Below are 14,992 nucleotides of genomic sequence, written 5' to 3' on the forward strand. Positions count from 1 at the left end.
GAATCCTAGTAAGATTTTAAGAACCCAAGCATTAATTAACTTAGTATTTGACGAAAACTCATGTTTAGATGGTGAAATCGATTGATTTCCGTTGATTTGAATTCTAGGGTTTGGGGCTCTTTCTCCTTTTTGCTTTGTTTAATCAATTGGAAGGTTGGTTGAAGATCTGATGTTCAGTGTGAGATACGGGTGTGCCGGAATTGAGAAATTACAGGGAGATGATATGACTTCAATGAGAAGAGCAATAGCAGAAATAAGAAATGGTGTTGTTAGTTTGATGGTTAGATGAGAAACTGATATCAGATAGGTCTGTTGAACTAAACAAGGAAAAGATGAAGAGACTCAGTTATGTATGGGCTTGTGTTGAAGATATTTGTTTTACAGAGTAGCTATGCTGCTGTTGTTCTAGTGGAATTGCACCTAGAGTTGTAGGTGGTTTCTGGGTTGGAAGGAGTTGTAGAAATTGAGATGGTGGTTAAGTTACAGATGCAGTTGTATGGGTTCAGCTACAGATGAGCATTTGAAGTCAACATGGGGTCTGGTATATACGGTTTATGAAGATATTGGAGGTGAGGACTTATTGCAGCTGCTGTTGAAGAGGTGATGTTGTAGGTACTCTAGTGTTGCTGGTATGGAGAAGGTTGAATACTGAATGACCTATGAGTTTGTGTTTGTTGCTATCGATGCAGAGGAAGGAATTAAGCTTAAATGTCGTGAAAATGAGAAGAGGTAATAAGATGAGATGATATTGCAGCTGAAATATGCAGGTAAGGGTGTAATTGCTGCAGTAGGCTGAATGGGTTGCAGAGATGAGTACATTACGTTAATCAACAAGGGATTGTTTCAGTTTCTTAATGTGGTGGTTTCAGTGTTTGTGTATCATCAATTTTTTCGGTTGTCGACGGAATATGAAATTACAGCGATGAAGAAGATACCACAGAGCTTACCGAGCACAATAAACTAATTCCTACTTCAGCAGCGAGACACACACAAGGTGTTTGTGAAAAGGACTGACAATATAATTCATTAAAAAATCAAGTTTCGTTGTCACCAGTTTTTGAACCAAGTCCATTTCGTTGGCTAACCATGGTTCTTGAGGTTATTTGAGAAGAATTAGGTACCATGAACACCAACAATTCTACCATCACGATGATCATCATCAACATTATAAGGTCTTATCTAATAACTGGTTCAATTTTTTGATTTGTAATTTGGAGATCATGAATATATACTTGTTTTCATATAAATTTGTTAATGAATCACTGTAATCTTAGGAATTGAATCAGACGTGAAGAAGATGAAATTGATAACTCGAACAAGTGATACGATTTGAGGGACTTAAGTGTCTTTTGAATGGGCTGGATAACTGACACATAGACAATAACTGCCGTTACCCGTTTTTTGAAAAAAACGGGATGAAAAAAGTCAATATCGGCCACTTTATATAAAGATTCAAAATAACGGCCACTTTCTTAAATATAGTTAAAAAAGGTGGTCACTTTATTAAAAAGCCCTTTTTTTTTTTGAACAATTAGACTCAATTTCATGGTCAATCAACTTTTTAATCTAGATTGTGCATCACTCATTAACAGTCTCATCAGCCTCCATTAGAGAAGAAAAATATCATGAAATTGACCAGAAATGAAACAGACAGAGACAGTGGTCCACAACCATGAATGCATATGCCAGAGCCAGCCAGACTTCTTGTTGTGTTGAAAATAAATATCTTAGATACATTTTGGTTCCATTCTTTACTGGTAGTACTTGCTCTATTATTAAGCACATAGACATAAAAACAGAGAAAGAAACAGAGTACCCCTCACCAATAACTGGACTTGCTCAAGAACAAACTGTTAGAGATATGTTAACATTATACTCCCCCATCCCCTTTTACCTAAATTTTTACTACTTTATACAATAGATAGACAAAAATTATTACAGAACAAATCTAAGATGCAGCTGCCAAAGGAGGAGAACCTCCATGGAAGAAATTATTATTGGTGCTAGGAAGAACTGTATTGTAATACTGGCTGTTGTTGTTGTTCATTCCAAAATTAATTGGTTCTGGTTGTGGTTCTTCTTCATCTTCATCTTCTTCAGTGTCCCAAAGAAATCGAGCATATGAAGCTAGGACGAAACAATCATCAGGAGAAGCTTGAACAGCTTGATCAAAATAAGTCTCTGCACGTGAAACATCTTTATGTGTTTGCCATATGAGAGCTGCATACAGTGATAATACACTCCCATCACTTGGGTTTGCCAAAATTGCTCTTCCACAGTATTCTTCAGCTTTCACTAAATCACCCTTTTCCTGTTAAAAATTAAAACAATCAAAATCAGTAAAATTGAACATCATGACTAAAGATTTTAAACAAAGAAATTGAAGATTGGGATTGAATTGTTTACCTCTTTTAAGAATTTTGCATAGTTTCCTAATAACAGAGAATTTCCAGGATTAGCTTCAATCATTTGTTGATAATAAGTCTCAACACTGTCCTTTTTGTTGCTATTATCTCCATTTTCTTCTAACTCTGAATCACCAAAATCAGATTTACCATCTTCATCCTCCTCAGATCTTCCACCACCACCACATTTTCTACCACCATTACTACCATTAGCACCACCACCAACTAATGGCACCATCAAGCTTCTATCTTTAACACTTGTAACACAACCATCTTCAACCACTTCAGTTAACCCAGAACTAGTAAACAACCTATTAAGTGTAGACTTAATATCTGCACATTTTTCAACTTCTTCTTCAACACCAATTGCAGAAAAACCCATACTTCTTGGTATATCTAATGATCTCCTTCTTGATTTTACTGAAAACCCACCACTTAAATCTGTATCTTGGTGGTCACCTGAAACTGCTGTTATCATACATGGTGATGAACGTGTTAGTGTGACTGATTTTCTTCTTGGTTTTGGTGGTAATGGTATCTTTTCTGGTTCTGGTGATGATTTTTCATTTGCATGTGTTATCCATGACTCTAGAATCGGTGTTGATGAACTTCTTAGCAACATTTTGAAAGTTTTAATCGGAAAACAGAGCAGAGAACAGAGCTAGTTTTGGTTGAACAGAGTATTAGGACTGAAGTGAGTTTTTATAAGGGAGGAGAAATCAAGATTCAAGGAAGATGGAGTCTAAGCCGTTGATTTGGAGAAATGAGGATTGATTGTGAGCCGTTGATGTTGATTTTTCTTGGGATGGACTATTGGAAGTACTGCGCACGTGCGTTTTATAGCGTGGCGGTAGTACATAGGATGAGTCTAAGGTGGGCAATACGGTACCTACACGTTGGGTACGTCTGGGCATGTGATGTGGGGACCTTGATTGCCGTTCGATTTTGGATGCTAGTGATGAGCAAATAGACGGTTACGATGTCGTGAGTTGCGACTTCCTTGGAATTCTATCTCTGGAAATCTGGGATTCACGGCTCTGCTTCGCTTTGTGGGGGTCAAAAAATGCTCTAGTTGTTGATAGTTTTAGGGTCCAATTATGGGCATTTTTCTCGTGACGACAGCCATTTCAGGACCATACCTAGCAACTTCGCCATGCAATGAGCACAGTGCACACCAGTTGGTCGCCAAGGCTTCCTAACCCCGGATTCTTTGTCGGAGTTGAAAGGGTCAAGCGCAAAAAGAAAAAAAAACTTTAATAAATCAAATGAGTGATTTCAAGAATAAAAATTGGGAGCAAATTGGTAAGTGGGTAGCTAAACAGCAAGACCTCACCTGGCTCGAGCCGGCTCTACTCATGACGCTAGCTAGCCACATATGGTTAGAAGCTTTGCATCTAGTCTAGACTCCATAGAGTGTCTGGTTTGACTTCCCTTCCTTTCCGACCAAACTCCAAAAACATCAGTGCCGAAATGTTATCATGCAGCGCAGTAGAATGGGAACACATGGTCACATGGTCTCAACTCAAATACATACCACCCAGTCCCATTAGATGTACGACTAGCTAGTAGGCTACACTGCAAGAAGCAAAAACCAAAGACAAAACCAAGGATTGATATGGACACCATAAATCCTTAGATTCCTGATGATGTCTTGATAAGTAAACGGTGGTTTAGATGTCGTCACTTTAAACCTTCTTGGAAACATCTGTTTTCTTTCTATCTCTGGAAATCTGGGATTCACGGCTCTCCTTCAGTTTGTGAGTCAATCAAGCCCAAGTTGGTAGTCAGGGCCCAATTATTGGTGATACGGGAACGTGTTGTGTTAACACGTTAAGTCATCTTTATTCGACTCACGGGTAAAAAGAACTCTCGCCATATTGTGGTTTCTGAAATGTCGAAATCGTCCAGGGAAACTTGGACTTCGTTAGAGCAGATCCTTTCGGTAGTCTCCATTTGGAGACTAACTAGTTCATATGAAAGACTACTCGTCCATATGAACGAGTGAAGCTATTATGGTCAAATACAAAAAAAGATACTATACGAGAGACAGTCTTCCGTTTAATTAAAAAATTTGGATTTTGTCCCAGACGTCCAAAAAAAAAAAAAATCTTCTTAGATGGGGGACAATCCCCGTCAAAGAAAAAAACTTAAAGAAAAGCTACATAGACGGGGATAGTCCCCCCTCAAAAAAAAAGAAAACGAAAAAAAAAAGTTTTTAACGGGGAACTGTCCCCCGTTTTGTACTAAAAGTTTTTTCTTCCTGACGGAGGACGGTCCCCCGTCTAGTATGAACGAGTGTCTGAGAGGATTTGGGGGAAAAGTGGGTCGAAGCCTACCCATTGGAGACCCTAATTTGCTCTAATTGGTAGTGCACTCTTTCAAATGAAAGAGTGACACTACCCATAGGATTTGCTCTTAGAAGCAAAGTTGTTGATTATGAGATGCAACCTGCTTCTGTCAATTCTGTTTTTTAAGTTAAGTCATGTTAACAGAACGGCAAACAATGTTGCTCCCATTATCGCAAAAAACTCTAAAAAATAAGGCTATCTTTAGACTTTTCTGTTAACATACCTGATACTTTCAGAAAAACTATTACAGACGATATGAAAGCCTGTAACTTTAAGTTTTGTAATTATTCTAAGTAATAGAAGTCGTTTTTCTCCATCAAAAAAAAAAAAACCTTATTGCTATAAATTTCACCCACATACAGGATTACATGTTTGGATTGCACTGATATTGTTCTTCCTAATTTTCATATAATTACTATAGACATTGTCTTCTTTCTCTCGTTTAAGTTAGCAAAGTTACTAGCTGTCGAGCTAAACCCATTTTGGATGTCAATTACCTGATCATCAGACCCTTGTGCCCGGCCTTATCTAAAACTTTTTGCCAATAATGCTGAACTGAACAACATCAAGATAGATAGAGACCAAAGATTAAAAATGTTCACATCTACTAACATCCAAGTTTTTCTTTTCTTCAGTTCAATTTAGCAAGGATTATTAATAAAGTAGTTAGAACTTAGAAGAGATCAAATGGCAATGGACTACAATTAACGCAACAAAAAATAATGTTATCTTACAATGGCAGCAGTAACCCTACTTGCAACAAAATCAACGTCAAGTTGATAAGGGAACGGTATTCTGCATGGAAGCTAAATTCAAGTTACTTGGCAGACTAAGTTGCAAGCAGAATTGGGATGGAGATGAGACCCATTGCAACCTAATGAGAACATGCACCATTAGATTTTGCACTAGTTCTGGAGAGTTATACCAATCTTCAAAATTTTTACCTCTTCAACTTAGAGTTAACTATATGATCAACCCTCTTGCTACTTGGGGCGTCTCTCGGCATAGGTGACTTAGGCGGTGGCCTAGAGCCCATAATTCCTAGAGACCCAAATCAATTGTATTCATGTATAGGTTATGAGGTTATCTGGGCGAACAAATACTCTAGTCGGCCACACACACCGGAAACATGAGAATTCGGCAATGACATGTAAAAGACCCCAAAATTTGTATTTTGCCGAGAGCACCTAAAAACGTAGAGCTGGCTCTGTTGCCACTAGTCTGCAAGTTGGCCTGCATTTTTCTACGGTCCACTCTGCAGCCATATCTTTTCTGAATCCAACGAACATCGGATACGAGAGATTTGCATTTACAAACAACAAGAACGTTCTCATGTTATATGGACCACTTTCCGATCAATTACAGTCTTTCTTACTTACTTTCCATCTCTTGTTTCTACTGATACAAAGAAATGAAGATTAATAATAACCAACCATTGAAATTTCTTAACATCTAAATGAAGTTTTTTAACTTCTTAAAAGAATATCAACCAAATAATCAACCTAGAAATGGCAGTATCATATTTAAGCCTCAAAAATAGAATCAAACAAAAATCTATATCTTTGAAAATCAAATACTACACTCGCACACTTTTCACTTAAAATTACATTGGGTGGATCTAATTACATTGGGTGGATCTAATTCATTCACCCATAATTATATTCTACCTATCATGACCTTGGCTTATAATATAAAGCTAAGAGCTAGAGAGACACTTTGAGAGATATTGATGCATGAATTTTTAACAAACTTAGAGGTTTCGGACTATATCATTCAAAATGTCCCTATGCGGAAGTAGTCAATGTCTTGCATGATGTTACATTTTTTATTTTTATTTTTTGAACAAGGGGCTACACATAGCCCTTGGACTAATTATATTAATAAAATGAGAGTAGCGGACAGAAATTCACACATCATCGACAAAGAATAGTAGAAAATACATTTAATGAAAGTCCCTAATACAGAAGATCCAAGATACATTAAAAATGCTGAGTACATATACAAATAGAAATCACATGTTTTCTGAGCGATGGTTTTTGGAACTCTTTCCAACCATTTGGATAATTTCTTCAAATCTTGATGCTTCCATAGCAAGGAGTAATAAGCACATAACATCATAATCACGATTAGAACCGGTAGTCATGGATCTTGTATCGAGTTGCAGAGATCTACGTCACGCCGGAGGAGATCATCGTCAATGATATACATGAATATACCATCACATGTTAACAAAGTGTCATTAAGGCTATTTTATTCTTCATAATGACAATAGCCAGCCATTAGAAGACGATCAGGAAAAATATATACAAAACCTGAATCTAAAATCCCAATAGAACAAGGATAAGTTCTATTGAAAGCATAAAAATCTAATTTAAATGTTACCCAAATTTACCCTAATTAATATTAGAGTAAATCTAGGTAACACAAATTAATCTAATAAAAAAGTTGATATATATGTAATTGAAGTTTTGTAAAAGGAATTGAAGAAGAAGACGAAGAAGAAAAGGAAGTTTGAATTTTTTTTAGGTGTTAATGAAATTGGGATGTTACATCTATTAAGGGCAATTTTTATGGCAATTAACAAACTTATTATTTTGTAGAGGCACGTGGATGAACAAATTGTATTTTCCACTATAGGAAACAAGACAAAATGAACAAATATGATATTTTAGGGACCCACTAGTGATTTTATTAATATAAATTAATAAGAATTGGGTCCCACTAATGATTTAAACTAATAAGAGTTTGGTCCCACAGATTATTTAACTAATAAAACAAATAATAAAAAATAAACCCTAAATATAATAACCGGGTTTCGGAGAGAGAAAAACAGGGGGCGTTTTTGCTTCAAACGCTGGAATTTTTCCTTCCAACTCCAGCGTTCTTCCTTCAAGCGCCAGCGTTTGTGCGGAGCTCACCCGGTCTTCCATCACGCGCGCGCTACATGTTTCAGCTCACTCAACAAATTTGTTGGTTTGTACATCCATTTTTGATGTTTGTTGAGTCCATAGTGAGATCAGAATCAACAAACTTCCATAGGAAGTGCTCTAAGAAGTAAAAAGTTGATTGACCTCTTGCAGTAATTCACCGTTTGAAGGAGCTTAAGTACATGATCAACCCCTTTAAGAACATGATCAGGCATAGTGATCTAAGTGGTTGCCAAGAACCACACACACCAGAAACTCGAGAATTCAGCAATGATACATAAAAGACCCCATATTTTGTAACGTGCCGAGGGTCCCCCGGAAGCGCAGAAATGGCCTTGTTGCCACTATTCTGCAAGTTGGCTTGCATTTTGTACGGTCCATTCTGCACCCGTATTTGCATTTACAAACAACAAGAACGTTCTCATGTTATATGGACCACTTCATATCAAATATCATTTTTCTTTCTTTCCATCTCTTGTTTCTAGTAATTCAAAGAAATAAAGATTAATGATAACCAACCATTCGAACTTCTTAAAAGAATATCAACCAAATAATCAATTTAGAAATGGCAATAGAGCTGGCTCTGTTGCCACTAGTCTGCAAGTTGGCCTGCATTTTTCTACGGTCCACTCTGCAGCCATATTTTTTCTGAATTCAACGAACATCGGATACGAGAGATTTGCATTTACAAATAGGCCTGTCAATATCTGTCCGACATCCGGAATCCGTTTTCGATTATTCGAGATCCTATAGGATTTTATCCGTTTTATCGGATATCGAATATAATATATTATCAGATATTTCTTTCTTACCATATCGGAATCGGATTAGCCTATATCCGTTTGTTTAGATATCCGATATGCTAAGGAGTAAGGACATACTTGTAATTTTCTCCTACCCTAGTTATTTCACTCCACTAGACACTCGAAGTCATTTCTTTTTTTCATTTTTTCTTCTCTTCTTAGTTTCTCAGTCGCCTATCGACTCTCGTCGCTCTCGAGTCTCCACTCTGTCTCTGCCTCTCTAGATCAATCAATCACTCAGTTGTTTATTAATCACTCACCCGCTCAATCAGGTACTGATTCTCTTCTATTTTCTATGTTCGATTTTTGTGTTCGATTCATCGATTCACATGAAAATAGGGTTTCTGTCTTGCAATCAAAAATTAAGGTTTGATATGACTTACATGTATGGATGAAATTAGAGAAAGATTTGAGATGGGTTTAACTTAAATATTGATATAGTTTTAGGGTTTGATTGGATTGATCTATTTTTGAGATGGTTTTGTATTCAATGATTTTTCGACCAACGGGTTTTGTATTTGGTAATTCAACTGCCTCTATGACTATAACTACCTATTCTCGTTAATTTATGCTTGGACTACATAGGGTTCTTCTGTTCTGAAGCTATTTTTTTTATAATTTCTTTGCTAGGGTTTGAATTTGGCATGTTGTGTTACTTCATGATACAGTAAATTTGGGTTTGATATGAAAATTTGTTGAACTGGAATACACAGGCTACACAGCAAGCACTTGCGAAAATGTTAAAAAAAACCAGCCAAGGGAAAGACAGTTGCAACCTCAAAGTCAACCCCTTTGCCTCAATCTCAATCAAATGCTGTCGTTTCTAGGGGTGGTTCACAATCACAAAGTGTTCAAGCTTCAGCAATTGGCTCAACACCGGGTACTAGTGACACTAGGAGATTACCAGTACCAGAAGAGAACCTAGCTGATGATAACATGCCAGGCTCTCATACAGATGATGAAGATGGAGAAGCTGGTGAGGATCCACTGATAACTGCTCTAAAGAAAAAGCTTAGAGCAATAAGGTCACCAGTGTGGGATGAATTTGAAAGGGATTGTAAAGTAAGACACAACAAGAAAACACACGTGAGGGAAGTTGTTGTACTAGGTACATGCCATCATTGCAAGAAGGTAGTTGATGCTGATAGTGTCAGTGGTACTACAAGATTGTGTAATCATCTAAAGATTTGCCAAAAGAGACCACGGAACAAGGATGGACAACAACAGATTTCTACTTCACTGAAAACAACAGGTAACAAAGCTTTAAAATTAGCTAATTGGCAGTATGATCCTGTAGTTTCTAGGGAATACATGGTTAAAATGATTGCTAAGCATGATTACCCTTTCAACATGGCTCAACATTTTTACTTTAGAATGTTTTGCAAGTCTTTGAACCCTGCTGTTAAGATCATGAGTAGAAACACAACCAGAAGTGATGTGATGAAGTTTTTTCATGAACAGAAATATAATTGCAAGTAGAATTGGATAATCTAACCTCTAGATGTTGTCTTACAACTGATATGTGGACTGCTAAGCATACTAAAGATGGGTATTGTTGTGTAACATGCCACTACATAGATGATGAATGGAATTTGGTTAAGAAAACATTAACTTATATTTTAGTGCCAGCACCACACACAGGAGATGTTCTCACAGAATGTATCAAAACTTGCACTATTGAATGGAACATAGATAGGAAATTCCTTTCTTTAACTGTTGATAATGCTGCTGCTAATAGTGTGATGATGAGAAATTTGATTAAGTGGCTAAAATAATAAGGATTGTCTAGTTCTTGATGGGGAACTGTTTCACATGAGGTGTGCCAACCACATTCTTCATTTGGTTGTCCTAGATGGTACGAAAGTTGCTGCTAAGTTTGTGCAATCAATTAGAGATTGTGTTAAGTATGTTAAAGCTTCACAAGCTAGGAAAGAGAGGTTTGAAACGGCACTGTCACAATGTAGGTTGTCTGGAAAGGCAGTTAGTCTTGACGTGGACACTCGATGGAACTCTGTTTTTCTTATGCTTAAAAATGCAATTGAGTTGAAAAAAGGGTTTCAAAGATTTGCTGTCCTTGATCCTGAATTCGATTGTATACCAAGTGAAGACGAGTGGCAACAAGGGGTAGTTATTTGCAAGTGTTTAGAGGTGTTTAATGATGTTTCAACCAGGTTTGCAGGGATGAAGTATCCAACTGCAAATCTGTACTACAATGGGGTCTATGAAGTTAACAAGTGCATCAAACAATGGGAAGACAGTGAGTATGCGTATATCAGAGAAATGGGGTTGAAGATGAGGGAGAAGTTCAATGTGTATTGGCTTGAAAGTAAATTGGTTATGGGCATCGGAGTTGTGTTAGATCCTAGATACAAAGCAAGATGGGTAGAGTTTCGTTATAAGAAGTTGTATGGAACTGGCTATGCAGTGGAGTATAAAAAATTCAAAACAAAATTGACAGCTCTTTTTTATGAGTATGATTCACAAAACTCAAATGCAGATGAACACTATTTTGGCGCCCGCAGCTCTGTCTCTAGCTCAAGTATGATGGATTCAGACAATCCAGATGAAGTACGTGATCCTGAATATGCTGAGTTTATGATGGAGAACATTGAATTTGAGGTGCAGAAATCTGAGTTGGACAAGTATTTAGAAGAACCAATGCTTAGTAAAGGCTCACCAAAAGATGAGTATTTGTTTGAAATCTGAAGTTGGTGGAAGCTAAATACACCTAAGTACTCAACTCTTGCAAAGATGGCAAGAGATGTCTTGGCTATCCCAGTCACCAGTGTGGCATCCGAATCAATGTTCAGTGCAGATGGTAGAGTGCTTACAACACACAGAGCTTTATTAGATCCAGAGCTTGTTGAAGCATTGTTGTGCTTAAGCGATTGGTTGCCAGATTTCATTTGTGAAGGTAACATTTTTTTTTTTTGCTTAAACTCAGTGCATAGATCCATCTGTAATCTGTTATTCTTCTTAGTTCCTATTGAAATATGTTGTGACTACATAAGAGAAAAGCATCCCGGATGCTGGTTATGACTAGTATATTTTGATTTAGAGAGCAATGAGAAGTACAAAACAAACTATCTACTTAGATGTTTTTCTAAAATACTACTAATCTCTATTTATTGTTAGCACTTCAATTTGGATCTAATCTATGTGTGTTTGTCTGAATGCAGATACGGAAAATTTGGAAATCAACGACGAATGAAGTCAAGACTCAAGAGGGTCAGAGGCTGGAGCCTGGAGAGGAGAGTGACAAATACTTATCTTACTTTCTATAGCATTTGCTTGTGTTTCTTTTCATGTATGTGTGTGTAAGAGACTTACTTAGAGACATAACTACTTAAGAGTAATGTTTTAAGACTTTTTGAAGACAATTTGGATGGTATGTATGAGAAATTTAACTTAAATATCACCTTTGCTGCTCTGCATATGTTTTACAGACAATAGTTGTTTTTCTTGTCAGAATCAGATATTATCGGATAAATATCCAATATCCGATAGCTTAACCTATCGGAATCGATATCTGATTTTGATATCCTATAGGATATTATTGGATATCGAATATCCGATAGTGCTTAACCTGTCGGATATCAGAATTCTAAATATCCGACGGATATTCTTCCATTGATATGCCTATTTACAAACAACAAGAACGTTCTCATGTTATATGGACCACTTTCTGATCAATTACAGCCTTTCTTACTTACTTTCCATCTCTTGTTTCTAGTGATACAAAAAAATGAAGATTAATATTAACCAACCATTGAAATTTCTTAACATCTAAATGAAGTTTTTTTAACTTCCTAAAAGAATATCAACCAAATAATCAACCTAGAAATGGCAGTATCATATTTAAGCCTCAAAAATAGAATCAAACAAAAATCTATATCTTTGAAAATCAAATACTACACTCACACACTTTTCACTTAAAATCACATTGGGTGGATCTAATTCATTCACCCATAATTATATTCTACCTATCATGACCTTGGCTTATAATATAAGCTAAGAGCTAGCGAGACACTCTGAGAGATATTGATGCATGAATTTTGAACAAACTTAGAGGTTTCGAACTACATCATTCAAAATGTCCCTATGCGGAAGTAGTCACTGTCTTGCATGATGTTACAAAGAATAGTAGAAAATACATTTAATGAGAGCCCCTAATACAGAAAATCTAAGATACATTAAAAGTATTGAGTACATATTCAAATAGAAATCAGATGTTTTCTGAGGGATGGTTTTTGGAATTCTTTCCAATCATTTGGATAATTTCTTCAAATATTGATGCTTCCATAGCAAGGAGTAATAAGCACATAACATCATAATCACGATTAGAACCGGTAGTCATGTATCTTGTATCGAGTTGCAGAAATCTATGTCACGCCGGAGGAGATCGTCGTCAATGATATACATGAATATACCATCACATGTTAACAAAGTGCCATTAAGGCTATTTTATTATTCATAATGGAATCAAACAACCATTAGAAGATGATAAGGAAAAATATATACAAAACCTGAATCTAAAATCCCAGTAGAACAAGGATAAGTTTTATTGAAAGCATAAAAATCTAATTTAAATGTTACCCAAATTTACCATAATTAATATTAGAGTAAATCTAGGTAACACAAATTAATTTAATAAAAAAATGGATATATATGTATTGAAGTTTTGTAAAAGGAATTGAAGAAGAAGACGAAGAAGAAAAAGAAGTTTGAATTTTTTTAGGTGTTAATGAAATTGGGATGTTACATCTACTAAGGGCAATTTTTATGGCAATTAACAAACTTATTATTTTGTAGAGCCACGTGGATGAACAAACTGTATTTTTCACTATGAGAAACAAGACAAAATGAACAAATATGATATTTTAGGGACCCACTAGTGATTTTATTAATATAAACTAATAAGAGTTGGGTCCCACTAATAATTTTAAACTAATAAGAGTTTGGTCCCACAGATTATTTAACTAATAAAACAAATAATAAAAAATAAACCCTAAATATAATAACCGGGTTTCGGAGGGAGAAAAACAGGGGGCGTTTTTGCTTCAAACGCTGGAATTTTTCCTTCCAACTCCAGCGTTCTTCCTTCAAGTGCCAGCGTTTGTGCGGAGCTCACCCGGTCTTCCATCACGCGCGCGCTACATGTTTCAGCTCACTTAACAAATTTTGTTGGTTTGTACATCCATTATTAATGTTTGTTGAGTCCATAGTGGGATCAGAATCAACAAACTTCCATAGGAAGTGCTCTAAGAAGTAAAAAGTTGATTGACCTCTTGCAGTAATTCACCGTTTGAAGGAGCTTAAGTACATGATCAACCCCCTTTAAGAACATGATCAGGCATAGTGACCTAAGTGGTTGCCAAGAACCACACACACCAGAAACTCGAGAATTCAGCAATGATACATAAAAGACCCCATATTTTGTAACGTGCCGAGGGTCCCCCGGAAGCGCAGAAATGGCCTTGTTGCCACTATTCTGCAAGTTGGCTTGCATTTTGTACGGTCCATTCTGCACCCGTATTTGCATTTACAAACAACAAGAACATTCTCATGTTATATGGACCACTTCATATCAAATACCATTTTTCTTTCTTTCCATCTCTTGTTTCTAGTAATTCAAAGAAATAAAGATTAATGATAACCAACCATTGGAACTTCTTACCATCTAAATAAAGGTTTTTTTAACTTCTTAAAAGAATATCAACCAAATAATCAATTTAGAAATGGCAATATCGGTTTTAAGCCTCGATCTTTCTCTAAAATGGAATCAAACAAAAACTCTATATCTTTGAAGATCAAATACTACACTCCCACACTTTTCACCAAAATCCATTTGGTGGATCTAATCCATTCACCCATACACATTGTAGGTAAGCATCGGATATCAGATTATTTTTGGGTGATTGTTTTGCCACAGTACCTAATAACTTGTTCGCATTATTAGAGCATGCCCATGACCATTAGACATTCCGCCGCATCAAGTCAACATGATATCCTGTAAAGGCAAAAGTCCAAACGAACAACTAGAGTGTTCCATGGCAAATAAATACTACAAGTAAAAAGTAGTAGAACCTTGACATATAGGCCTGTCAATGGAAGAATATCTGTCGGGTATTTAGAATTCTGATATCCGATAGGTTAAGCACTATCGGATATTCGATATCCGATAATATCCTATAGGATATCAAAATCAGATATCGATTCCGATAGGTTAAGATATCGGATATCAGATATTTATCCGATAATATCCGATTCTGACAAGAAAAACAACTATTGTTTGTAAAACATATGCAGAGAAGCAAAGGTGATATTTAAGTTAAATTTCTCATACATACCATCCAAATTGTCTTCAAAAAGTCTTAAAACATTACTCTTAAGTAGTTATGTCTCTAAGTAAGTCTCTTACACACACATACATGAAAAGAAACACAAGCAAATGCTATAGAAAGTAAGATAAGTATCTGTCACTCTCCTCTCCAGGCTCCAGCCTCTGA

General features: G+C 36.3%; 1 protein-coding gene across 1 annotated transcript; it reads right to left on the minus strand.

Annotated features, from left to right (window-relative positions):
- Window positions 1–1,673: 1,673 nt before the first annotated feature.
- LOC113282821 lies at window positions 1,674–3,080 on the minus strand. The gene is made up of 2 exons (XM_026531923.1): window positions 2,407–3,080; window positions 1,674–2,311 (listed from the first exon to the last, which is right to left on the minus strand). Exons 1-2 carry the CDS (start codon window positions 3,025–3,027, stop codon window positions 1,949–1,951), a joined length of 984 nt encoding a protein of 327 aa, XP_026387708.1. The 5' UTR covers window positions 3,028–3,080; the 3' UTR covers window positions 1,674–1,948.
- Window positions 3,081–14,992: the final 11,912 nt, after the last annotated feature.

The sequence above is a fragment of the Papaver somniferum genome, chromosome 5 (assembly GCF_003573695.1).
Source record: "Papaver somniferum cultivar HN1 chromosome 5, ASM357369v1, whole genome shotgun sequence".
Lineage (NCBI taxonomy): Eukaryota > Viridiplantae > Streptophyta > Magnoliopsida > Ranunculales > Papaveraceae > Papaver > Papaver somniferum.